At 32.6% G+C, this 27,589-nt stretch overlaps 1 protein-coding gene across 1 annotated transcript in view; it reads right to left on the bottom strand.

Moving 5' to 3' along the window:
- The window catches only part of LOC110115601 (probable serine protease EDA2), a 31,235-nt gene extending 13,810 nt beyond the window's left edge, over positions 1–17,425 (bottom strand). The window contains exons 1-7 of the mRNA XM_028692953.1: positions 17,153–17,425; positions 5,235–5,360; positions 3,921–4,076; positions 3,234–3,416; positions 2,989–3,105; positions 1,972–2,025; positions 1,822–1,893 (exon numbers count right to left, since the gene is read on the bottom strand). Coding sequence (XP_028548786.1) covers positions 1,822–1,893; positions 1,972–2,025; positions 2,989–3,105; positions 3,234–3,416; positions 3,921–4,076; positions 5,235–5,360; positions 17,153–17,305 — 861 coding nt within the window. The 5' untranslated portion in view covers positions 17,306–17,425. The remainder of the gene's footprint in view (positions 1–1,821; positions 1,894–1,971; positions 2,026–2,988; positions 3,106–3,233; positions 3,417–3,920; positions 4,077–5,234; positions 5,361–17,152) is intronic.
- Between the last annotated feature and the right edge of the window lie 10,164 nt (positions 17,426–27,589).

Genomic DNA, 27,589 nt, shown 5'->3' with positions numbered 1-27,589 from the left:
ATGAAATGATTTAAAACCCATGGAGGAAATGTAGACTTTTTCTGATAAAATCCATTGGTCCCCCATGAGCAAGGTTGGCATAATCGAAGAGATTTGGGATTATCAAAACAAATATTCTACCGTCACCAATCTAATCGAACCTAGTATTCAGCCAAATGACTTGAACCAATAGGATCAATAGCATATGATCAAAAGATAAAAGCTTGATTAATAGATTGCTTCTCAAGCTTTCCAACTGTCTTGGGTATGATCACAACAACTACTCTTTGTTAAAAATACAGTATATCCCCAACCCATTCCCTAATGAAGTCCAAGGCTCCATTGCCAACTAGAGCATCTTGCTTTACCCAATAAATTAAATTGGCAAGCTATCACAAATCACATCAAACCAGTTCCTAAAAGAGTCCGTTGAAGGTCAAGCCCTAGCAAGTCATTTGGCTCTATCATACCTCCACTAAACCCATTTACATCTACCCCTACTGGAGTCCTATCATTGGCTAATAAACTACCTTTTACCACAATGAATTTTGTAGTGGATCTGCATGCATCATTGTCAAATAAAACCTTTCTTCCCTTCTCAATGATGAGTGCAATAAAAGATATATCATAACTACAGGACAGCAAATTACAATGTCTCCATCTTAATCTACCGAATTAATATAGCCTATCTTACCTTCCCCATAATGGCACGGTCAATGTCAAATCATAAATGTAATCCTTAAATCTACAGTCCTCGCTATTATCCTCAATCAATTAAATACAACCTACCAACTGATGCTGGCCATAATGATTATCAACATTGTCATCGTCACTAAATCTGGTACACCATGTACCTAGGATCTTCTTTACACACTTTTCTTTCATGCTATTGAGTAACATGTATTTACAATTTCCTTTTGGTTGATGCATTGGGTTTTCACTTTTTCTTTTACTGCCTATGCGCTACAATCACTGTCCTGTTAACATTTTTCCCATGCTTGCTGATATGTTGGTACACAATTTTTAAAGGTGAATCAATCCTTCTCTTAAATTTATTCAGTAATTCCAAGATATTATAGGGTCTACTTTGAAAACTTTTAAACCAAAAGTAGAAGATGAAGTAAAGGGTAACCCTAGCAATACCTCTTAAAAACATTAATAACTTTTGTTTTCAGACTAAACACCTAAAACTGCACTTAGATTTAACTGTACATGAAGATTAGCGTGAGAGTCAAACATGATATTTCTAGACAAATATAAATATCTATAGAATCAGTCAAGCTCAATTTTTTTACATATAAGCTGGGTCCTAAACGCATCATCATCGTTGACTGGAGTATCAGCATTAAAACTGGTATTCTGGTATCCAATTGTCATTGATAACGCTCAGGACAAAGGAAAACTTATGTCCATAGTCCTGTCAGCTATAACAATGACAACTTTAGGAGTGATTATTTTAGTTGAAAAGGCAAATATGGTTGAAGGTGTCCCCTTTTTCTATATACACCATGAAATTACCAATGTATACTGAGTTCCACACTCAACATTTGATGACCATTTCAGGAACTCACTACTATTTTACTTTCTAAGAGTAAGATGAGAAAAAATTTTATGGTATTTTTTTAAAATTGATCTTGGTTGACTTGAAACACGAGGTTTACTCAATCTGCTTGCATTTCAGTTCACTTTTCATGAGCCTAATCTAAGGTGACGATAGTTATGATCTTTTCACGCTTCTTAAAAGAAAAGTCATGCCATAAATTAGTAACACCATCAACAGAAAGAATTACACCTCATCTAAATATTATTATGTAGAACATTGTCATCAATAAGAGAACGTACCACCAAGTTTTGTTTTGACTTCTTCGCTTCAAGCAGAGGGGAGCATAGCACATCCGGATTGCCATACTGGAACTGAGAAGTTCACAAACAAACTAGAATTTAGTCGGAAGAGGGATTGCAGAGATTTGATATAAGAAAAGAGACACATACTGCTATAGCTGCAGCATCAGCCAACAAGTATAAGAAGTCAACATCATCCTTAACCTACAAGCATGTGAAGCATAATTTAATAAGCAAAAAAACACACTGACGCATAAATTATAGAGAAATGAATAAAATTAGAATTGCAAGGAAATATGCATTGATGTATAATATTTCAAAATGAAGATTTCACTAAAACTAAACCCTACATGGAGCCCAAATAATTATAGCCCAGAAGATAAACCAACAAGCTAACAAAATAGGAAAACTTCAAAACCAGATGATCTTAATTTTAACAAGGAGATCCATTTAAAATGCTCTTGGCAAAGAAAGTATGTAACACAACCCCTTCTTTCTTAGGATGGAATTCATTTATAGGCATATTGCTTTTGAAAATGCAAAAATGACTTCACAGGACTTCAAATAGGTGACGACTGTATAATCAAATGCCCTTTTCAGGTTGAACAATTTGATTCATATTAGGCGTCATATCTGCCAGTAATATAAAAACTAACACTTAACTCCACCAAACATTTTATTAGTACAAACTTAAGCACTTATCCCTACACATGCAAATGCATCTAATACCCAGTGCTCATAAAAAATACGAAAAAACAATCTAGAGCAACAATGAAAAGCACAAAGCTCTCGCTAGGTTTGTTCAACAAAATAAAGTCTCAGTTTTCAGCCAAGCCGAACCTATTATCAGGTCCATAAAAAATCATGACAAAAATAAGTAATATGAAAAAGAAAAAAGACCTATAATGTTTTGATTATTAGAAAGTATCCCACAAACAACAATACAGAAAGTAGCAAACTTGAGGTAAAATGAAGATATTCATAATGAATGCCACCATTATAGCAACTCTTTGAAGTTTATTCCAAATGAAGTTAGCTCTTTACAACAGAGAGAAAGAAGATGATCGTGTTAACAATGTTGAAGGCAAAGCAATTCACTATATATTGCAGTCACATCAAAGGTTTCAATTTTAATATATATAGAATTTATTCATTATGATAAAATACCGAAGAAGCACCAAACAAATCCTTTACTGCTACTCCATCCAATGGAAGTTGTTCGTCGACAAGCTTGGTTATTTCTTGAAGAACAGATTTACATTCAGGACCAGCTGAATCACCAACCTTATAAGAAGATGAAAAAATAGAGCACATTATCCATGGAAAATATGACAAATGCAGCCCTTAAGATGTAATTACATGATAAAATGCAGAAGAGTTAGCAATATCTGGGTAAATGAGCAGTCATGCACCTGCTGGTCGAACTTGGAGAAGTTGTAGACTGCAAGAACCACGGCTGAGCTTGCAAGGCTCCCACATGTTAAATGAGGGAACTTCAAACGGAACCAGGCACTGAGAGCCCCAGGGTATGAAACACCAAAAACAATCCAGGGGCTTTCAACTTTTGAGCGGTTGTATTTTGAGTTCAATGATTCCTTTCAAATATAAAAAATAAAACAAATTTGCAGAAAATGATTTAGAAAATAATAGCATGATCGATGCAAGTTTAAGGGACTGCCAAAAACTCCACATTGATAACAAAATTGTACTACACATAGACTAATAGTTGAAGGCATTTTCTTTTTCTTGTGCAGTGTATGAATGCCTACCAGAGCCATAAAAAATGCTTTATTTCATTATTATTCTATATTAAATGTATGCATGATGGTGTTCGCTCTGTGGATGGATTCATGCATGCTTTCAAAATAAGAAATCAAAACATTTTGCATCATTGTTTGCTATCGACATAAAACTATCAAATTGATTTCTTGCACATGACCTCGCACCTTTTTAGCAAAATTAAATTAATGTATTTCAACAATTTGCATTCCTAGACGCTAAAAAAATATTTAACTCTTACAAAATCCAGGGAACACAACCTACAAATCCAATAATAAATCTTTTAGAAAAAATGAAGCTGCAGCAAGAGTCATAAGGACCTGATAATACTGGCGAAAAACAGCCAAGTCAAACAATGCTTGCTTTGAGGACAGATATCTTAAATTTTCTGTTATTGTAAGCTTGAAAGGGGAGCTCATCCCATAATAACGATGTTCAAGAGAAACTAAAGCAGCACCAAATTTTTCTGCTAACACCTGCAAAATAAAGGACAAGTGAATAACGCAATATGCTAAAAAATGTCTAATTAGGTTATCATAGGGATACACCATGAACACCCTTGGAGCGGAAAATTTTGTTAGAGAATTGGCTAAATAAGGAACCAAACTTCGGTCAAATACACCAGTAGTTAAACTCATTTTCAACCCAAATCTTAAGCTTGTCGATAAGATCAAAGACTTTATATTTCTGCCCAACATTTCTTTAATTACCCAATGTGAAACTAGATGCAAATCTTTGAGGTTCCTAACAATCTGTAGCTTACATGAGAGCTTTCCATATCAACCATCACTCCCCCTCAAACAGAAGATTTTCAACATCATTGAATATAATGCACCAAAAGTCCTTCAATCACCCACTCTTGAATCCTAACCATCTTAGAAGCTGACTGAGACCTATGGGAACCATAAACTGTATGAACAACTCAATCTCAGACAATTTATAAACTATGATACTATGATACCACTTACTAGGGAGCGAACTAAATAGAAAATCAAAGTTAGGCCAAATACACTAGTGGACAAATTCGTTTTCAACCCAAAGTTTAAGTTTATGAGTGAGGGGGACCCACTCGACATTTCTAAATTAACATATTTTCAATTATCCAACGCTGGAATAAACACAACGCCTTGCGTTCCTTAAGAAAATGTTCATCACAATAGTATTCTTGCAACGTTTTCATCTCCAGCACTCATTTTTAGCAATTTATGCTAGCAGTGAAAGAAGAACAAAACCTAAACTCAACCATTATTATTGTTAAAGGTCATGAAAATTAATCATATTATAACTTGTAAAACATAAGTTCGCTTAGTACATTTTGCTTGTCATAACAAATAAATGAACTTTGTTTATTAAACTGCAAAATTACAAGTCGTATTACCAGAAGGATAGACTTCCAAGTTCCTCTGGTAAGATAGTTTTAGAACCAAAGTCATTACTTTAATTTTGTAAGAAATAACAAATCATACAAAGCCATATTACAACTATTCAGGGTACATGAATCTCTTTCTGCCACTGATTCCCATTAACAGCTCAAAAAGATAGATTAGCATAACATATTTAAAGGGAAAAAAATCACCATCTTTCGGGCATATTAGTGGAAAAGCATTACTCAAAATCATAGTTAGAGAGCTTACAGAGGTATAGTCGTTTACAATTCCAGGACAAGTAGATTCACCACAAATTTTCAAAAATATAGGCCCATTTGAGACATCATAATAATCTAGGAACTCATAATACCTCTGCTTGAATTGGCGATGATCCTGCAAAATGCAAAAAAAGTCATTTAAATTGATTATAAATCAACAGATAAACAGTCATATGCAGTAGAAAAGGAGGTCATGATTTTCCAGACAGTTCAATTGAAAAGAGATGACATATATAAACAAACATGGGCTTAAGGTCATAAGCTACTAAACATTATTTTTATCAATCTATCACAATTTAACATACCAAATAACAAACGAGTTCCACCGAAATTTAAATCCACAGTCTGAAAGAGTAGATCTGCCTTCAATAAAGAACTGACCATGCTAATTGGATTGTTGCTGGAGACTGTGGGGCCCACAGCCTACGCATGCAGGGGCTCCTGTCCCAATCCCACCCATGATCCAACCTTGTTGTGCTGAATAACCTTGGCAGGAATCTTTGAGAACACGGATTAAGAGTTAGATCGATCTCATCATGGCCCTAGAATTGCAATGCATGTGCTACCCATAGCAGCCAACTCCACCTGGGCATTTTTTCCTTTTTTTAATAAGTTCTGGTTTATTTTCATTGTAATACTCTTGGAAAAGTCTATATATACCCCCATACTTTGTACAGAAAAAAGCAATAAAAACTCTAAATAGTTTTTACATATTTTATACTTTTCTACTTTTATACATGGTATTAGCCTAAGGTTTCCTTCTTTCACCAACCTTTGTTCCATTTTTCTTTTTTTTTCCTTATTATTGGGATTTTTTCATCTCTTCGTTATATACGGCTCCTTTAACTTCCCTTCCAAGGAGCTGATCATCATTAATAGTGATACAGAGTAAAGATAAACTTCAGAGGCTACAATCCTAAAATTGCTTGAATGTGTTAACCGGTCCACTGGACCGGACCAGCCGGTCCAGGCGGAACCGGCTTAAGGGCGGAACAGGGAAATTTTCCGCCTGGGCGGAGGTCGATTCGCCAGCTTTGCGGGAGCGTTTTAGGAAGGAATTTTGAGGAATATTAGGAGGGAAATTGAATGTAGGGACTGTTTAGAGAATTCATTTTGATTTGTATGCATTAAATACTTTGTTTTCCTAGGGTTAGGGCATCTTGAATTTGGCTGAAATTTGAGATCTCTTAGATTTAGGATTTCTTTGGGCTCTAGCGGCGTCTAGAGATTTGGGAGAGATCGATCCTCCTCTCGAATTGAGGATCAATTGTATCTTGCTATTTCCTTGCATCTACTAGTAAAATACAAGTCTTTTCTCCAAATTCTTCTCAGTTTTTCCCTGTTTTTCCACGGTTTTGGCTGTTTTCCTGCTGTGGACAGCCGTTTGCATTGAGATTTGTTGTAAAAGTGAATAGGAAATACTTGAAATCAAGTATTTCCTATCAGAATGAGAGCAACTATTTGAAGCCATCCAAAATTATGAAGACATTTTTAAAAGAAAAGGGAAAGATCAATCATCTTATGGATCCTCTTCCAAAGCAAAAGGCCCCAAAGTTTGTACTTTTGGATGAAGCTAATTTCATGATTATGATATGGCTATGGATTACCATAATGCCTGAAATCAGTGAGTCATACACGATTCAATTTGTCACAAAAAAAGTTTGAGAGACCATCACATATATGCAGTTAAAAGTAAAATATCTTATCTCATCTACAAAATCAAAACTAAGATCTCAATAACCAAACAAGATAACCTTTGTGTTATTGAATACCTTAATGCAATAAAGGTTTATTAGCTTAAATTGTATTATTACCAATAACTTAAGATGACATGGTAATTTTTAAAAAGTTTATAGAAATAGAAAAGAGAGTTTCTTGAAGGACTCAATAATAACTTTGACCAAGTTCATGTCCAAATTTTAAGCAAAGAAAATCTACCATCTTCAAATGAGATATCCTCTCTTATAAGAGCTGAGGAAGGAAAAATGATGGTAATGCTCGACAATTCAGTCTCCAAAACATTGCCATAACAACCACTGAAATTCAAAGTTTAGGATTTGCTGTCATAGATTCTTCCTTAAAAATGGACAAAAGTCCTCTTCTAAAGGCAATCTATATTGTAACTAATGTAAAAGAAAAAGGAATATAAAAGAAATTATTGAAAACTTCACGAAAAACCCCAATCTCTTGTGGAGAAAAAGGTCTCCAAAAAGGGCTGGCCTGTTTTGCATAATCAAAAGGGCATAACCCAGAAAATTTTAAGAACTTAGGAACTTCCTTTAACTCTTAAGAAAAACCATTCAAATCATATTCTCTAGCTCAAAATCAAATGATTTAAAACTTTATGTTTTTAGAGACAATTGTATTTTGAGAAAGGACCATTTTGATCTTTTTCTCATTTCTCCTTTTGCATGAATCCTAAATTTAGGAGCCATTGAGCATATGGCAAGTTTTGTCAATCTCTTCCAAACATACAAACTTTGCTCTAATAGTATAAACATAAAAGTGATCAATGGTTCTTTAACAATTAGTGCAACTCAAGAAAAATTTTCTATTTTCTTCATAGTTACCCTCAATAATGTACATGTTTCGAGCATCTTGTGATAAATCTTCTATCAATTCATAAAATCATTAAAAATCACAATGCAAGGTAACATTTTTTTTTTTGTTAATCATTGTGAAATTCAGGACCTCACTTGAAGATGATTAGGCAAGATATGGAACAAGATAAGCTATATCTTCTTGAAGATAGAAACCACTAGTCATATTCCTCCATTTTCACACTAAAATATAGAAGCAATTAGAGAACATCATTGTAGGCTAGAGCATCTCTCTTTTAAAACAAATAATATGTGTTTCCTTCTCTTTTTAAGAAAGTGAAATTGTCAAACATCATCATCTTATTTTTCCTTCTAGTAATTTTAGATCATCTTTTTTTTTTCCTAAATTTTCAATATGATATTAACATTGTCATTCCTGATCTCAAGCGCTAAATGAAAAAAGTATAGGGTAGTGCTAAGCAGTTGATAGCTCGCGTAAAATTTGTTAAATAATCATGACTTGAATCCTTTAATATATTGTTTTAATGTTACGACATTCCCTTGAAGCAACGTATTGTATAATCTTAATAAAGTGAAAAGTGTGCAAGGGATGCTGCACCTGCGCCCGGGTGCAGTGTTAAATAAGCAAGGGTTTCCACATCATAGCTAGATGCGAACATAGAAGCCTGTTTATGAAACTATAATTAAAATAGAAACATAAAACATAGGTTCTCTTATAAACAAATTAAAGGGATTAATAAATATTATGATTTATAGAAAGATAAAAATTCTTTACATTCGGAAAACTAAATGTGTTGTAGAGAAAACTAAGGGGAATGATAGTTATGATTTAAACTATGGTATTCAAGTATGAGTCATACAAGGAATTGTGTCGTTTTGTTAAAGCATTGTTTAAAATTGCGCAATATAAAGCTTTCGTTGGGCCCACCTTAGCGCAATTTCAATGAAAAACCCCTCAAGGATTACACCTCGAGCTTTTTTATAAGGCTTACGCGCTCATCTTAGCAGAGGCCATCCTTTAGGCGCACCTTGCCTTGCTAGAATGAGGCATACGCCTCACTCTAAAACTTAACTAAATCATATACAAAAGCCCCAAAAAAAATCATGCCTTCTTACACTCCCAAGCTACAACAAATTCCTCTTAACTATTAAAAATAAGAGTTTAAATGATAATGCTGTAGAAATTAATAGAATTGGAAATATAATTATAACTTTAAAGATTGTTGTCGAAATAAAGATTATTAACATTATAAATTCTCATGTCTAGCATAACCTAGAGAGGGTTCCCTTTTCAGGCACTCTGGTGGGAGAAGGAATGGTCTCCTCCAAAATTGCAATCACCTTACCACATGTAATTAAGTCGTAAAAGCATCAAGCATAACAAAGAGATTCAAACAAATAAAAATAATTGTAAGCAAAGACGGTACATTCACTTAGATTGATGTGCACAGAGCTTCGTCGAGGCCTTTTACAATGAGACCCTAACGAGCTCTCGTGGCGTTCACATCTCATGGCATCACGCTCTATGAAAGGTGGAAAAAGATAATCTTACCCAAGTCAGTTAAGTATAACAGACTCTTGTATGACTATTTAGTGGTGTCATACGAAATTTAGACCTAAAATAGAGCCTATGTAGGTAACCTCAAATCATAGCATCAACATATATGCATATTTCTAGAGGCATTGAACTCATCTGGATGACATCTACCATACGAGAGAGAAAAGGCAAGCCTTCACACATAATTGCTTGTGAAAACCTAAATCATCGAGCAACTCTATTTAGCTAATATCCTTCCAAGACTACTGATCGGCTAAAGCAATAGTACAATCACACGAATCTCATGTTAATAAAATACTTACTAATCTGCAAATTTGACCTGCAAAAAATAGAGCATACCTACTATAATGATTAATATCATCAACTATATCTATTTTCATCAAAGTTGCTAGATAAACTGCCTATCTCTGGTTGATGCACTAAGAAAAATCAATCAATGAGAGATTTGGGATAAAGAAGAAAAGTCTCACACACTCTTGATCCAAGGTGGAAGATGCTTCTAAAAGTTGCATGACAATGGGGTATCCCTTATTCAAAAAGTGTAGCGGATATTACAAGCAATTGAATGTTCCTGAAATGTGGATATGAATGTAGGCATAAATTTTTAATAGTAAGAAATAACTAAATTCAGCACATTGAATGAAGTAGTCTATGGGATTATCCTTAAAATCCTGTATATTCTAATGGGAATTACAGGAACCAAGGAGAGCCACTCAAAACGAGAAAGCTAGTTGGCTACCAGTAGATTGGTTCAGTAGATCACTGAACCATATAGAACACCCCCCCCCCCAATTGTCCCCCCCCCCCCCAATTGTAGGAAGAGGAAAGATGTGATCTGAGTAACCAAAAAGCCCATCAGTAATAAATTTTCACCCATACTTGGGATGGAGGGAGACATATACTCAACCTCTACAAATGGCTTGGCAAACTCCACCAATAGACCATCATGCTCCATGCCAAACTCTAAAAGGTTGTATAACAGAATGGTGGGCTAAACAAGACTGTCCTCCCAAAGAAAGTTACGAATCCAAATGTCTAAGGGAAGAATGGTGTGAAAAAACCATTAGTAGCCTGTTCACTCTGCAAACTTGTCAAAAATGGCCTAGAATCTTAGGGAAAACCACTGCTAAATCAATTCCCCTCACCTATTTCCATCATGGGAAGTTTGCTTGTAAAAGAGCTCCTCATTCAAAGTAGTTATCTCATAACGATGACCAAAGATTGGCAATCTAGATATTTCTTTAAGATCCCACAGTGTAATGGTCAGCTCTTATAGGCCCATCCAATAAGTATTGGTGGTTGGATCGCAAAACCTAGTTACTCTTTTGACCTGTGTAGGAAGGAATGCTCTCAATGTTGATCAGCGAGACACATATGGCATCATAAACACATGCCTCTTTCAAAATACTCTTATACGCCTGCAAAACATATCGCGCCCATGGGATATAACCCCACACAACCAGAAAGCTGCTCAACGATATCAGTATCTAAGTCTACGATGTCGCATATCACGTAATTCACCTATTCAACAGCACTCTTTAGTGAGTTATGCTCCCTACATTTAAACCCCATGGTGGTACCCAATCTACAGGATCATTATAGATGGAGAGGTCAAGCTTGAAGTAAAGTGCGAATGATTGCATGAAGAATTCATCATAGGCACTACAATCTCTCAGCATTTCCTCATAGTATTCAAGCCTATCATCCACATTAGCAGTTCCCCGAGTCGTGGCTATCCATTATAGCTTGAATTATTTCCTTAATAGGCTCATTGCATGGCATTCCTTCTGGCCTCCTCTAGTTAAAAAATTTACCACAAAAGAGGCAAGATAAAAATATATTAGAAAATAGATGACAATAAAATTCATAAATATAAGATCAATGACTAGTCTATAGTTCAACTCTTACCTTACAATGACATCCAAGAATATTATAAGAAAAAATTATAAAATCTAAATCTCAAGTTAATATTCAAAGTAACTTTAAAAGATCTGTAGGATCAACTATTTTATAACAAATATGATTTGATTCAAGCTAATTTAAATTATAAAAAAAAAAATATCTTCCTCCTTTCATCCTGCACCCAACCATCCGCGCACCATGCTCTAGCTGTCCAGGTGTGAAATCACTCATACCCTTCTCTCTCTATCTCGCTCTCTTGTAGCCTTCTCCGTCACTTATTCGCACTCAAGTGCTCTTGTCCGACACTCTAGCTCTCCCAACCCTCACACTCTTTCGTTCTCTCACTCCCTCCAATCCTAGCCAAATTCTCTAAGCACTAGATGATAGAGAAGCGTGGAAGGCATCGGGTCAAGCAATACACAAAGGAGATGATCCAAACTCTTTAGCGTGTTTTACTATGCATAGATAGTAGGAACAGTAGATGTTTAAGGAGGAGAAATTGTCGATGGAGATGAGAAGCTTCCCAAGGATGAATGATTCTTTCAAAGAATTAAAAATTCAGGAATGTGGCCAACATTGACCTTGCCTGGCCTATGACTCCCACTCGATTTCCCTTCTCAAAGATTTCAGTAACTACCAATCTTCCCTTTTCTTGCGTAGATCATATCATGAACCCTATTAGGGCTTCCGTTTTTCTTAAGCAAAAAAAAAGTGAGGTGGGAGAAGCGTAGTCTAGTGGTTGAGGAAGCCATCAAATTCAAATCAAACTCATATTATTGCCACTACTATGTAGAACAACACTTCTATATCATCAATGGTGAGTCTTGGTGGTGTGGGGAAGACAACTCTCTTGCAGCACGTCTATGGAGAGAGTAACAAAGAAAATTGATCTTAAAATGTAGCCTTGTGTTTTCAACAACTTAGATTTGAAAATAGTCAAAGCACATATGTTGGAATCTCTTAAAATAAAGTAACTTGATTTGGATTCACTTCATGCACTTTAAAGAAGCCTCAAATCTAAGTTAATGGTGGAGCAAGATAAAAGTGAATGAAAAATATGCTCGCTTTGTCACTACAACTCATTCATAGGCATTAAAAAAATGTAACCTTTAAATCTCAAAAAATCCTGAGTGCGATGCATTTAGCATAATGAGCAGAACCTATATGCGTATTTTTTAACATGATGGCAAAAACTCTTAGTCGGAATTAATGATGGAAAGGATAAGCCTCGAGTGCGTTTTTTTTTAGCACGATAGGGAAAATTCAAATATTCATACTTCTATGCATCTTTCTTGATGCAGTTAGAAAACATTGCAAATTCTAAGCACATACATTAAGACCCACTGCTTTTTTTTACGCGGTAGGATAGAAGACCCCCCTCCCCCCACCACTAATCACAGTGTCTTACAACATCGATCATACAAGTCTTTCTTAGTGTGATAAAAAGGCCCAGCACTCCCAAAGATGCCTAATTCAAGAAGAAGATATTGGGAGGCCGCCAAAATTCATGATAAAAAATTGACTTACACATAACTTTAAAATTGAGGGGTATTTTTCTGTCACACGATAGGCCCAATGCATTCCTCCACTTTAACCATCAAACTTGAATTCAACTAATAATATCCCCATCTATGTCACCATCATTTTGAATAATAAACTCGAGATATCTCAAACGTGTACTCTTTTTAATGACTTGATTGCCCAAAGTCACAATCCCTTCACTAAATATATTACTACTAAAATTGCACTCCATATATTTGATTTTAGATCTACTCAAATGAAAACCTTTAAACTCTAAGTTGAACTTCCATAATTCAAGTTTTCCTTCAACTCCATTTCTAGTCTTATCAACAAGAATAATATCATCAGCAAAAAGCATATACCAAGGTACATCTGCTTGCAAATATATAGTAAGAACATTCATAACTAAAGCAAAAAGACGTAGGCTTAAAGCTAATCCTTGTTATAATCCAACTGAAATAAGAAAATACATAGTCAAATCACCTTGTGTTTGAACAAGTAATAGCTCTTGCATACATATCCTTAATGACTTGAATATAAACAGTATTAACTCCTTTTTTTTAACACTTCAGAGCACTTCTCTTGAAACTTTATCATATGCTTTCCTTAAATCAATAAATATCATATGTAGATCCTCTTTATTCTCTCAATACTCTCCATCAAACCTCTCAATAAATGTATAGTTTACATAATAGACCTACCCGGCATGACTCTAAATTGATTTTGAGAAAAATTAGCATCACGTCGTAATCTATGCTTAATAACTCTCTCCCAAAGTTTTAATGTATGATACATTAACTTAATTCCTCTATAATGCAAACATTTTGTGCATCACCTTTATTCTTAAAAATATAAACTAACACACTCTTTTCCACTCATTTAACATCTTTTTAATCTTCAAAATAATATTAAAAAGTTAGGAAGTCAATAAATTCCTTCATCTTTTAAGCATTTCCATACTTCACTTTTTTAAAGTTTCTTTCACTTCGATTTTACTAATATGACAATAAAAACAAAAATCCATATTTTCATTTAAGGTGCTAAGATCACTAAAGTCAATCATATTATCACAATCTTTGTTGAAATATTTATCAAAATATCTCATCACCTATGTTGAATATCATCCTTAATATACTTGAACTAAATCCTTACTTTTTTTATCTCTTTATTTAGCTAACTTATACATACATCTTTAGCCCTTCTTAACATCTGATCTATTATATTAATCATTAAAAGCTAAATTTTTTCAATGTTTATTGCTTTCTTAAACTACTTATGGAATCCTTCATATCTTTCTCAATTTTCTAAATTTTCATATCTAAATTTATTTTTATAACAAAACTTCTTATTTTTCATCTTTTCTTGTATATTTTGAGTATACCATCAACTATTTTCACTATTACGTTTCTTTTTTATACTCCAAACACACACTTTGCAACATTTTAGAATACTAATTACTTTGTCCCACAAAAAATTAGATTCCTCATGCACAATCAAAATATTAAGATTTGAATCTTACTTCAATTTTTTTTATTAGTATTCTTTAAATGCCTCGATATAATCTTTGGATAACATTTTACTTTATTTTTCATATTTCACATATTCATCTTAAAGTCCAAAATAAATAAGTCATGTTGGTACATAAATTTTTATTTGAAATAACTTTATAATATTTGCAATTTAAATGATCTATTTTCATATAAGAAAATAATCAATCTGAATTTTATTATATTTATTTTTATAAGTGATAAGATGCTCCTCTTTTTTCTTAAATAAGGTATTAGCAATTACAAAATCATAAGCTAGAGCAAAATTTTAATATGGTCCTACCATATGAATACTTCTAAAATTTTTTACCACTCTATCAACATGTCCATTTAAATATCGTCCAATAAAAACTTTTTTTAATAGATATTCTTTATATTAATTATTGTATATCTCTAAAATTTTAATTTTAAACATATATCCAAACCTACTTGAGAAGCATAAAAATTTATAATATTAATGATCTTAGCATAAAAAACAATATTTAAAGTTATAATTTTATCTTCAATTTTATTAATTTTTACAATATTATCCTTCAAACTCTTATTTATAATCACACCTGCATCATTTATAATAAGACTCCTAACTGCATACTATAATTTAAATCTTAAACTATCAATCTCTTTAGTCTTCTCTCCAACCCAATTAATTTTTTGAATACATGGAACATTTATCTTCCTGTGAATCATATTATCTATAAATTCCATTAATTTGTCAAAAAAAGAACCAACATTCCAAATTTTCATCATAATTCTAGTATCATTAACTAATTTATTTTCCCACATTCATTCAAAATGTTGGAACACTTGCTTATTTATCACTGCACCTATGAGACAATGCAGCAGCACTTGCACACTTCTCAATGTATTCAGGCCATACAGTGCATTGCTTCTAGATAACACCCTAACATTAACATAATATATTAAAAAATTCATGTCATGATTATTCAAAAAATTTTACTTTGGTTGTTGACTACCTCCTATGAGACCCACTTGCATAAAATATTTGTTATACATATGGGAGTCCAACTCGTGAGCCTCACAAGCAAACATGCATACGTCATTAATGCATCATTTTCAATCTATCAAATGCTTGCTCTGGTACCTCCAAGGCATGTTACACTTTGGATTGCCGATAAACTCTACTTCATCCGCATTGGTGGCCTACACCAATTCCGATTAGGTTGGAGGTTCCATTGATAGGAAGTCTACAGCAGGTTATTGCCTATTCTTTGGCGATATACTCATTTCCCGGTGTGTTAAAAAGCAACCAACCGTTGCTCACTCTTCAACCAAAGTTGAATATCGAGCATTAGCCACCACTGCAACTGATATCATCTGGATCCGATTTCTTTTAAAGGAATTTAAATTTCCAACTTCCCGACCAACATCATTATATGTGATAATGTTTTCGCTATTACTCTTGCTTATAATCCTGTTTTTCATGCTCAGACTAAACGTCTAGAGGTAGATTATCATTTCATCAGAGATTGCATTAAAAATCATGCCATCACAATTCATCACATCAATTCCCATGATCAGATTGCATATATATTCACTAAAGTGCTTCCTAAGGCTCGATTCTCAATTCTTCGGAACAAGCTAACGGTCTCTCCAAACTCATTAGCTTGTGGGGGGCTATTAACTAACTCAAGCAAGCTGCACTAGTTGCAGATCACGTTTTATGGTGCTAGTCCCTCTACTATTGTCGCCACTTCCTCTTCTGCTGTTGTCCCTGCTTTCGGCTGATTAAATCCTCACCGGTCATCTTCAACTAACTCTTCTTCCCTTACCATAATAATGCATACATATACGATGCACTGGTCACTTGTAATGGTTAATGGGAAATACAATACAAATCACTATACCACTCTCTATTTTACTGTAATTACTATACAATTTTCAATACAGCTGCAGTTTTCAGGATGAACAAACAATAAGTTTCAAATAAGAAAATGATTTTGATAAAAATACAAAAGGAGTAAGTGATGTCATTTAACTAGGCACTTATTGAAAGCAAGTTAAAATCAAGATCAGAAATGTAGAGAATATTTCATAGGATAAAGTCATTATTTAATTTTATAACTCTATAGATGTCAACTATGATGTGGATGCGATTGGGTAAAATATCGCTAGTGTTATCATTGTGTCTTCTGCATGAGAACAAATCTTTAATGGAGAAGATGTGTTTTGATGCCCTTGAAACTCGCACTTGCTTGAGGTTGGTTAATTCATACCTTAGCTAAAAGATCTTCAATTCATGACTTCAGCTAAAGTGATCTTGGATGTCTATCCAAATTTTGCTCATTGTTCCTAGATAGAGGATGCTTGCAATAATTTCTTTTGAAATGGAATTCAAGATCCAAGAAATGGCATTGTCATTATTCTGGGTCCAAGAGGTGAATAAGCTTGAGTTAGCATCTTCTGATTTGGGAATGGATCCAGCAACAACTTCCTGATTTCATTATCGCCCAACACTCGCCATACAATATAGTTGGCCTGATTACAATTTCATGAAAACTAACTTTAATATCCATGATATTCCAAACTTCCTGAAGTAGTTTTATATAATGCTTCCACAAATTACTTAATTGTATCCAGTATTCTAAGCATTAGACGCAACTAAAAGAGTTAGCTTCAAAAGAGACAAAATAATAATAATAAAAAGGGATCCGCAATTTCCAATAGCAAAACGAATCCTAAACACAGTTGGGATAAAGCCAATGATGACGATGGATCCTAAAAACAATACCAAGCTCCGTGGAACCCTTTAAAGCCCCAAAACCCTCCACGGAGATAGAGAGAGAGAGAGAGAGTTCACCGTGGGAGAGAAATGGTCGAGCGTCTGATCAAACCAGTTCACTTGTTGGGTGAGGTAAGCCCTGGAGTCAGTCGGGAGACGGAACCGTTTGCCATTTGCAGTCAAGAGAGGGGAGAGAAGAGGCAGCAGCAGAAGAACGAACAGCGCGTTCATCTCTCCTCAAGCCAAAAGAAAAATGCTTCCCGAAGAATTTTTGATAGGAAAGTACGAAGACAGCAGGACTATCCCTCCAAGCGCTTTGGGGCGATCTATTTTAATGGAACAAATAAGGTATCGAACGAGGAAAGGCTGGTTGTTTTAAATCTTCCTTTTACTAATTCTATATTTTTAAATAATTTTTATTTTTCAATTATTATATTTTAAATTTTATTTGACTTTGTTAATGTTATAAATTTTGGTCAAAAAGATTCTCATCTAATTTTAATTATTACACTCCTAAAATATTCAGCTAAAGTGATTATTTTAAATCAATTTAAAATAATATGTTCTATCAAAATTTTAAGTTAAAAATATTAATAGTGACTTATCATATTATTATGTCTATTAATGTTTCATAATTATGAAAATAAAAAATTAAAAAAAAAAAAAGATTTTGACTATTGCAATTTCAATTCATAATTATATATTTATTGATCATTCTTCTATGAACACTTACAACTAATTCAGACAACCAACTTAAAATTTATTGAATAATTATGACATGAATTATTTAATATATTATATTAATACTCAATTAAATCTAATTAATTCTAAAAATTATATCTTCCATTGATGCCTCTATATCATTAACCTTTTTGATGTTAGTCGTTTATTAATCACTTGAGCTCGTGTTGGTTTTGTATAGATATATATATTTTTTTTTTGAAAAGAATCTGATCTAACATTTTTCATCTCTCCAAATTGTACCTTATACTATACAATTTTATCATAAAAAATGATTTTATTATTGTCTTCCTATTTTTGAGAGGTTAGATGATTCTTCGCTAGCATTCTAATTTTCTTAGATTGCCATAAGCGAAACACAAATAAATTTCTATATGTTCAACGTTAACTAAGAGAGAAGTAAGAAAAGAAATAATTGTAGCTTTTACATTCTTGAGTATTAAGGAAGTTATGTGGTTCCTTATAGGCATCTTTTTAAATTATAATAGTTGATTTAAATATGGTGGTTAACTTAGTCAATAAAAGACCACCTTTCCGTTTATACAACCTTTCTACATCTTTTGAATCAATTTGAAAGCTATTAATTTTTCAAAAATATAAAAATTGATGTAAATAATAGTATAGAATACTCTATTGCATATTAGATTGCAATTGTATATTTCGAAATATTATGAGGCAAGAGTAGTATGGGCTATGCTTCTTATTTCAAGCAATATCAATAACATGTAGATAAGGTGTATGATAAAAGAATGATTACATGCGCACTTCCAATTCTCATTTTCAATAACATCAATAAGGTAAAATTTACAAGATATGTCATACACTTTATACTCTTGTGCATAAATGTGAGTTGGTTCTAAAAATCATTATACCTATCTTTCATATATTTGAAACATACTTTGTATTTATTAGAAAGTTAGACTCATTTGCCAGTAGGAATCACTAAGTTGTGTGGAGCACTTAATCAATTGAATAGTTATGTTATAATTAATGGATAGAACAAACCAAAGTTTGCATAGATATACCCCAAGACTGTCTTAATATACCAGTAAAATACTCATTCGGGTTAGTTTTCAAAATATCATATCTAAAACTAAAATCTTTGTGCACCACTTTTTGGCATCACGTTCAATAAGTCAACAAATTAAGTAGATCAATAATGTGCATATAAAAATGATAGCTAGTGGTGTTCCTAATGGAGTATATATACCTTCTCTTAAACCAGCTCTACATCCATCAACCCCATCTTTCATGATGCTTTCTTATAACCTTCCTTCAAATGTCTTAAAAAAATATGATGTGTTTCCTATGGTAAGATCACCTCTAAAGCTCTCCCTATAATCAGGAATGTTATGTGAAATTCATGCCCATAATTCATTCAGCTTGAACTCAACCACGATAATGAAAATGGGATTAAACCATTCTTAGCATTAGTAGTAATTGCAGTAAGAGGGTGCATAAATAATTTCCTAGGGAAAACATATTATCTAAACCTAAGATTGGGCGATAAAGAGACCATCATGAAATTAAGGACCATAAACTTTAAAATAAGCTTTTAGAATGATACAAAGATTAACATTTAATTGTGTAAGAGTATGATGCATGGTTATTTTAATGGCTTCCATGAAATGGTACAAATGCATGAGTGACTATATATATCAAGATTAAGTGAATAATTGAAGAGAGTTATAAATTATGTAAAATAATTATAGAATAAATATATTTTGCTAGTTTAGATAAATGCAATTTATAGGGCATCAAAAATTATATAGAATATCTTTTGATGTATTAGGATGTGAGCGTTGAACACTAATATTATAATAATTATTATTGAATTGAATAAGATGTTTATTTAAGCATGCCTATTTATATGCAGTAAAGAAGAGTAATATATATAAATATCCTTGATGATTAAAGTTTATTAGAATAATAATTTTTTAATTCCTACTATAGATATTATACACATGTTCTAATATCTATATGATAATGAAAACTTTTAAGAAGTTAACATCACTCCATAAACTCATGTTGTTATTGTAATAAACATCAAAACTTTGCCTACTAAGAAGGAAGAACACAAAAGTGGACAAGACATTGTAAACATGTATGCAATTTATAAAAAAGAAGAAATAAAGAGTAAGTTAAGAGTGTTATGTTGAAGGTGATGATGATTGATTTGATAATCAATCTTAATATGCTTAATTATTTCATAAAAATTGAGTTGTGAATAATCTAAATAGAACTTTTGTTGAAAGAAAAATACACATCCCAGTAATCAACCACCATAATCAAATTATCTTAGTGGCAATGGAGGCTGTAGAAAATACACATCTTTTGTGGAATACTAAAATGCCAAACTATATTTCTCGTTCTTTTAACTAATGAAGAGTTTGATATAAATAAAAGAGTCTAAAAAGGAGTCCCCTTAAGATAACATATATAAAATATAAAAAATAATAAACTAATAAAATTAATAAGAGAAGAAATAACTTGATTAGTAGCGTAAATAACATAGGTAATATAATTGTTTAATTGTAAGATAATCCAAATTACCAACAAGAATATGATATTGAGTGGGGACAGTCAAAAGGTGCTCTATCTACCCATGAAATGACCTAAAAGTTCCAAAAAAAATTATTTCAAAATGAGAAGCTAATTCTAATTTTAAAATTGTAATACTTTAACATCATTACTTGCAATAATCATATCATCAACACATAAGAAAATTAGAATAAGTTTGTTGGATGTGAACCTAAGAAAACAAGTACTCATGGTCATTAGGATGTAAACAAAGTAATGTAAGCATAGTAGAGAGCTTTTTAAACCAAGATTGTGGTAGCTATTCAAGACTATATAATGAATTATTAAGTTTGTAAAGTTTTTTAGGGTTAGAAGAAATAATAAGATGGGCAAATCTATATAACTCTTCTTGAAGATCACCATTTTTAAAAGCATTTACTATATTCATCTTAGATATATGCCACTAAATGACTGATATAATAGGAATAAGAGTATGAATAAGGATTATTTTTTATAATAAGCACAAAAAAATATGTCACTAAATGACAGAATTATTCATTACAAATTGGTCATTTTTTATCGATGAACCTATTAATGATGGCTATTATAGTGAAAACTTAATTATTGGTAAAACCTTCATGGAAAAATAAATTTCACTGCTACTGGAATTTCTAATGATTAAATTATTGATGGATTTTAGAAAATAATTTGTTGAAGAATTATCCTTCAATAATCATTGCAGATTGTATCAATACATATGTCATCAGTAGTTACCAATAGTTTTATCGATGAAAAATTCATTAGTAGTAATATGGATGTGAATTATACTAGTATCATGCATTATTTACAAAATACAAATTTGAATTCTAATTTCACCACCACCTAAATAACTATTCCATCACCACCACAAGAGGACACCAATCAAGTTGGTTCCTTCTCCATAATGATCCCTTTGATACGACATCATTTTGGTATCAGAGCCAAGACTCTAAAGAATTCAAAGTTAAGGATCTTAAAGGCATATTTTGCTTGTAGTAGAAATAAATTTTTTTTCTTGTGGGTATAATTTTTTCAATATTGGAAAAGAAAAATCCGTGAATTGTTCAAAGGTGATAGTTTGGACATGGGTCTAATTATTATTTTATGGGAAATTAGTTACCAAGCTATCCCAAAGGATAGGTCTCCATGCCATATCAAAAGCTAAGCCAACACAAAGTAAAGCAACTTGAATTAACTAAATTCTTGATCACTTGAAATATCGAATACTAATATGATGTGGTGGTGAGTATTTCATGAGTTTTTTTAATTCATTAAAAAAATCATATCCCGTCATAAAAATTTTTAACTTCTACATTGAGTGACATGTGCCTTCAAGCTCCATGATCTTGACTTATTTAGAACATGGCTCTGATACCAAAATGATTTTGTATCAAGGGAATCTTTATGGTGAAGGCAACAACTTGATCGGTGTCCCTTTTGGGGTGATGATGGAATAGTTATTTGGGTGGTGGTGAGGCTAGAATTAAGATTTTTGGATAGATTTGAATCTAAAATTCTAAGCTCTAAGAAGATGGGTTTTCCTTGGAGAAAAATACTGAGAAACTCCAAATCAAAGGTTTGGAATGTTAGAAAACTAATATTGGTAATATTTTTATAGATTTTGGATTAGTCATTGAGAAGTTACAAATTTTTAATCTAGTTACTTATGGCAAGAAATTACCTCTCTTTATTGGAACTTCAGCTATGGTATACTAGGGTTCTTAGAGATTTGAGGTCATGAAAAGTTATGAGAGATGTGTGGGGATATTTAGGAGATTTTTGGAGAGTTTAGATATATTTGGGTTTATGGAATGCTAAGCTTGAGGCTAAGTAGAGGAGATGAAAATTGTGTTAGAAAATAGAAGGGAAAGTGATACGAAGAGATAACTAAGGACTCACCAAAGCCCTAGAGAATCATCCATCAAGCTCCACCAATGAGTAAAATATGCTCCAAAATTTTCCACATGAAATTTCCATTAGAAAAATATTACTTTTATTCAATGAATCAAAAGTATAAAGCAAGGTCCTATTTATAGACCTTTTCTAAGCCTAAATAACTTTAAAAAGTTTTAAGAGTAAATAAAATACTATTATATGAATTGATGACATGTTTTAAGACATAAAGAAAGAGAATAAAAGAAATAAAATCAAATTAAAAGTTTTTAAATACATGAAAATTTGAATTGGTCATAATTGGCAAGTAGAGTGATCTTGAAATCAATTAATTTATAAAGTTCTTTTTCTTTTTTAACTTATATGGTCCACCTACCCATCAAGGGGCCTTAAATTAAGCTTTCAAATCATTCTCTCATAAATTTAAAAGTAGTATGTGATGTTCATGGGCTTGCATTGAAAGTTTTTCATAATGAATGGCCCAAATTCTAATGATGGGCCTTTGTTTGTGATCTTATCATTGACCTTTATCTTAGTGGTGCATCAACTCCACCAAACCTTAAAGAATTATGCTCTATAGAGTTAAAGTCCATATATTCTTCAACAAGACATGGCATAAGCTTCTCTATATCTTCATTATTCAACCATAAGGAGGTTAGTTTTTAATCTAACGAAGAATTTAGGTGATGAACCTTTTATCACAGAGAGTTATTATGAAATGATGCCATAAATATCTAAGAATTACAGGGCACATGACTCCTATAAATTAGAGTTGTGTCTCCTATAATAGGGTTATCTTGCAAATCTCGAGCCTTAATAATTCTTTGATAAGGTAATATATCCTCAATATTAACAACATGATTTATATACAAGTAAGAAGGCAATTCAAAGAGATAAGCATTTGATCCAAGTTTCTTGAGATTTTTAAATGGGCCCGAAGCCCTATCTTGAAGCTTGTTATATTTGGTGGGGTAACACTCTGGCCGAATTCAAATTATGACATATTCACCTTTGTTGTATTCATTAGTTGAATGTTTATAATTTGTCACATTCACATATTTATTATTACTTCATTGGATTTGTTGCTTTACTTGATCATGTAAATTATTAATTTTTACACAACATAAAAACTTTAGTAATGAGGAATATCTGCTAGATCAAAAGTTTCTTTAGGTTATAACCATAACTAACTTCAGAATGTATTTTTTAAGTTGTTCTAGAAATAGTGTTTTTATAAGCATATTTAGAAGTAGGAAGATGTAAGTCCCATGTGCCAATATTTTTATCTATTACCTTAGCAAGTCGTTGCCTAGGGTTCTCTTAGCAAATTCTATTTGATCATCAATTTGGGTTGAAATGCAAATGAAAATTTTAATTGTGTTCCAATTAGTTTCCATAGAATTTTCCAAAAATATGAAATAAATCTAACACTCCTATCTGAAACTATTGTGGATGTTAACCCATATAGTCTAACAATTTCCTTAAATAAAAGTTTGTCTATATGGGTGGCATCATTAGTTTTCAAACAGTGTAAGACATGTGCCATTCTAGAGAACCGATCAATAATCATAAAAATACTATCATGTTCATAGAGTTCTTGGAAAACCTAAAATGAAGTCCATAAAATGGTCCTCATAAGGTCAATATAGGACCAAAAGAGCAGTATACGTACCAAATATTTGCTTAGTTAACTTGAAATGTTTGTAAGTGAGACAATAAGCAATAACACGTTCAAAGTCACTTTTCAAAGAGGACAAAAAAATCTTTATTCTACTAGTTTGATTGTTTTATACTAGTACATATCGTTGATTATAAATTATGCTCTTCTCTATTATTAGGGATGAAATTAATACAATATAATAGACACTAACTATAAAGGATTGATTCCATGTTGGGAGTTACAAGATCCTTAAGGCATGGAAGCACCCTTCAAGAAATTATTATTATTTTTTCAATCATTCTCGTTTGAAAAGAGGAGACTAGAGACAAAAAATTATAGTATAAATTATTGTGTTGATGTTAGGAGTCAAAGATAATGTCAAAGGCATGCATTAAACTCATAAGTGATGCTATATATTGATTTTGGTTGTTAAAGTAGGTGTTTATACAGTGTATCATCTTTATAGGTATTAGCATGAGCAGACAAAATTGATAATGATAGATGTTTTGTAATAATCTTTAGTGTATTCGGGTGATAGTGGTTGTGAGACTTTAGTGGGATTGGTGTGGAGATTATGGTTACATGATTGTAGTTAATTTGGTGATAGTGGTTAGGACTATTTTAATTTTATTAATTTTTAATAATATTATTATTTATTACGTCATCCGGTTGAACCCCAATTTGACCGATCAAACCGGTCGAACTGTGAACCTCTCCCTCTTTTGGTTCGTTGTCCGGTTCGATTTTCACAACATTGGTTAGGAGAGCATAATTAATAATGGTTATCAAATGCTGTCAGATAATAATAATTGAATGATTAAAGTCATGCGATGGTGGTTGAAGGATAGTAGTCAAGATTATATAGTTAAGAAACCATCAACAAATAATAGTGATTGAAGGACTATAGTTGGTTAATGTTGATCAAGAATTTAAAGTTAGCATATGATTATTAGAGGACTATATCTAGAAAATTATGTTTGGGAGATCATGGTCAGGTTATTATGGTTTACAAATTGGAATTGGGCAAAGATAAACAAGAGACTACAATCAGGTGATAATGAGATATTGTAGTTGGGTGATGGTTGTGGGGATACTATAGTTGAGAAATGGTGGTCTAGAGATCATAGTCTAACGATGGTTGTTAGAGAATCATATTGTGATGATGGTTGAAGGATAACACTCAAGATAGGATGGTTAGATGATCATAGTTAGATAATGGTGGTGGTAAATCATAGTAAAGCGATGATGATTAGATTACTATAGTTAGGCAATAGTAGTATGGAAACCATATTTGGATGATAGTAAGTTGGGAGGCAATATTTAAATGATGGTGGTCAGAAAACTGTAGTTTGGTGGTAGTTGTTGGATGACTGTAGCTAGGTGATACTGATTGGGATACTACCGTTAAGTTATGATGATTAGGAAACCATAATTATATGTTGGCGGTTGAATCACCATAGAGAGAATAATTATTATTGTTGTGTGATGGTAGTTATATGGCTATAGTCAAGGGGATGATGGTTAGAGGACCATTATTGGGCAATAATGTTAAAAAATTATAGTCAGGTGATAGTTATCAAGTGTCCATATTTAGGTGATAAGTTTTTTAGGACCGTAGTTGAGTGATGATGTTTGGATGGTTGTAATGAAAATATGGTGAATAAGAGACCATAATTGGGCTATTGTGATCGAGAGACTTCAGTTAATTGACATAAGTGGAGATATTACAGCAGGGTGATATTAGTTGTGAGGCCATAGTTAGGCAACATTAGTCAGGATACTATAATTGGATGATGGTGATTAGGATACTGTTATCATAAAATGGTGGTTAAATGGTCACAATTTGACACTTACGGTTGATGGACTATATTCAAGCCATAGTATTTGGAAGATCATAACTAGGTAATAGTGGTTAGGAGACCATAGTAGGGCGGGCAATAATTATTAGTAGGAAATAATCAAGTGAAAATTAATGGTGGTGGGAAGACTATAATCAAGCAATAATACTATGGAGACTATAGTTATGTGACATTAATCATAATCAATTGATGGTGCTTTGAGGATTATAGTCAAGTGGTGATGGTCAGAGGACTATGGCCCAATGATGGTGGTAGAGGAACCTAATTAGGAAATTGTGATGGAGAGATTGTATTTTGGCAATTGTGATTAGGCAAACACATTTGTTTAATGGTGGCGAAAGATCATAGTTGGGTGATGGTGGTCAAGAGACTCCAATCAAGTGACAAAGGTCAAAGGGCCATAGTCAAGCAATAGTGGTTGGAGGATCATAGTTATGTGCTAGTGGCTGGAGGACTAAAGTCAGTTGACAGTGGTCGAAGAACCATAGTCGTGTAATGGTGGTCAAGAGATCAAAATGATGGTCAATATATAAAAATGGTGGTCAAGATATCAAAATTAAATGACAATGGATAGTGGAACTAGTCGGGTGAGGGTTTTTGGAGGACTATAATGGGTAAGGATGGTTGGAGAATCATAGTCAAGTGATGATATTTGGAGTACCATAGTTAGGTAATTGTGATAAAGAGATTGTAGTCCAGCAATGATAGGTGGGAGACCATAAATGATGGTCGAGAGATCATAATCGAGTGAAAGTAGTTTAAAGACCATAATTGGACAACAATAGTTAAGAGATTATAGTTGAGTGCCAATTGTAAGTGGACATTATTTTTGCGTTGGTGTTCAAAGGACTATAATCGGACTGTGGCGATCTAATAGTGGTGATTGGATGGAAACAATCTAAGGACGATGCTTGAATAATAGTAGTTTGATGTAATGGTGGGTTGATGGTGGTAGTCTAATGAACATGGTTGAATGAAGATGTTCCACTGGATTGGACAATGATGGTTTGATAGCTTGTTTAAATGATAGTGTTCACAGAGTAATGGTCCAATGGCTATGGTTGGTCGACAATGGTTCGACATCATGGCTAGGCATTGGTGATTGGATGTTAATGACCATGATTATGGTGGTTGGCAGTGTTGGTTAAATATTATAACTCTCTTTATAATTTCAGGACAAGATATAAGCTCTGCTTTTCATCTAGAGAATGAGGGCCTATTTATATATTTTGAAATTAGTATTTTCTAGAAATATACCCAAATATTAAAACACTCTATCGAACATCTCACATTAATCTTATAAACCATTTTTTTAACCTTTAAAGTACTTTTGATGATGTCAAAATTAGGCAAAACATAGGCTAATTGGATTTGTCTCATTGAGATACATAAATTGACTTTAATCATAGAAGACTTAGAGATCATTAGATTATTCAATTGATGTCCCAAAATTTCCTGTTATGCTTCAAGTGTTTGATTTTAGAGTCGAATCAGATCACTTTCAATGTCATGAGTTTATCTTGTTGAGATATTCAATTCAATTATAAGTTCATTAAAAATAAAATTTTGATGATCTAGAGTTTTACTTTAAATATTACCTTGTGAATCATGCTAGATCATAAATTATCAATATTAATGAATATTATAGATTTATATTATAAATATAATATATCTTCAAATGATTCAAAAAAAACTTTAATATTGAGTTTGCATGACATGACCTTTTTTTAAATTGATATAATTCTTAAATGCTCATGGCTATACTCTTAAGGATCCAAAGCATTGAATGGGCGGATAGGAGAT

This window comes from Dendrobium catenatum, unplaced genomic scaffold (genome assembly GCF_001605985.2).
Source record: "Dendrobium catenatum unplaced genomic scaffold, ASM160598v2 fragScaff_scaffold_199, whole genome shotgun sequence".
NCBI lineage: Eukaryota > Viridiplantae > Streptophyta > Magnoliopsida > Asparagales > Orchidaceae > Dendrobium > Dendrobium catenatum.
Note: the sequence above shows the minus strand (reverse complement) of the source record. Positions and strands in the feature narration are given on the sequence as shown.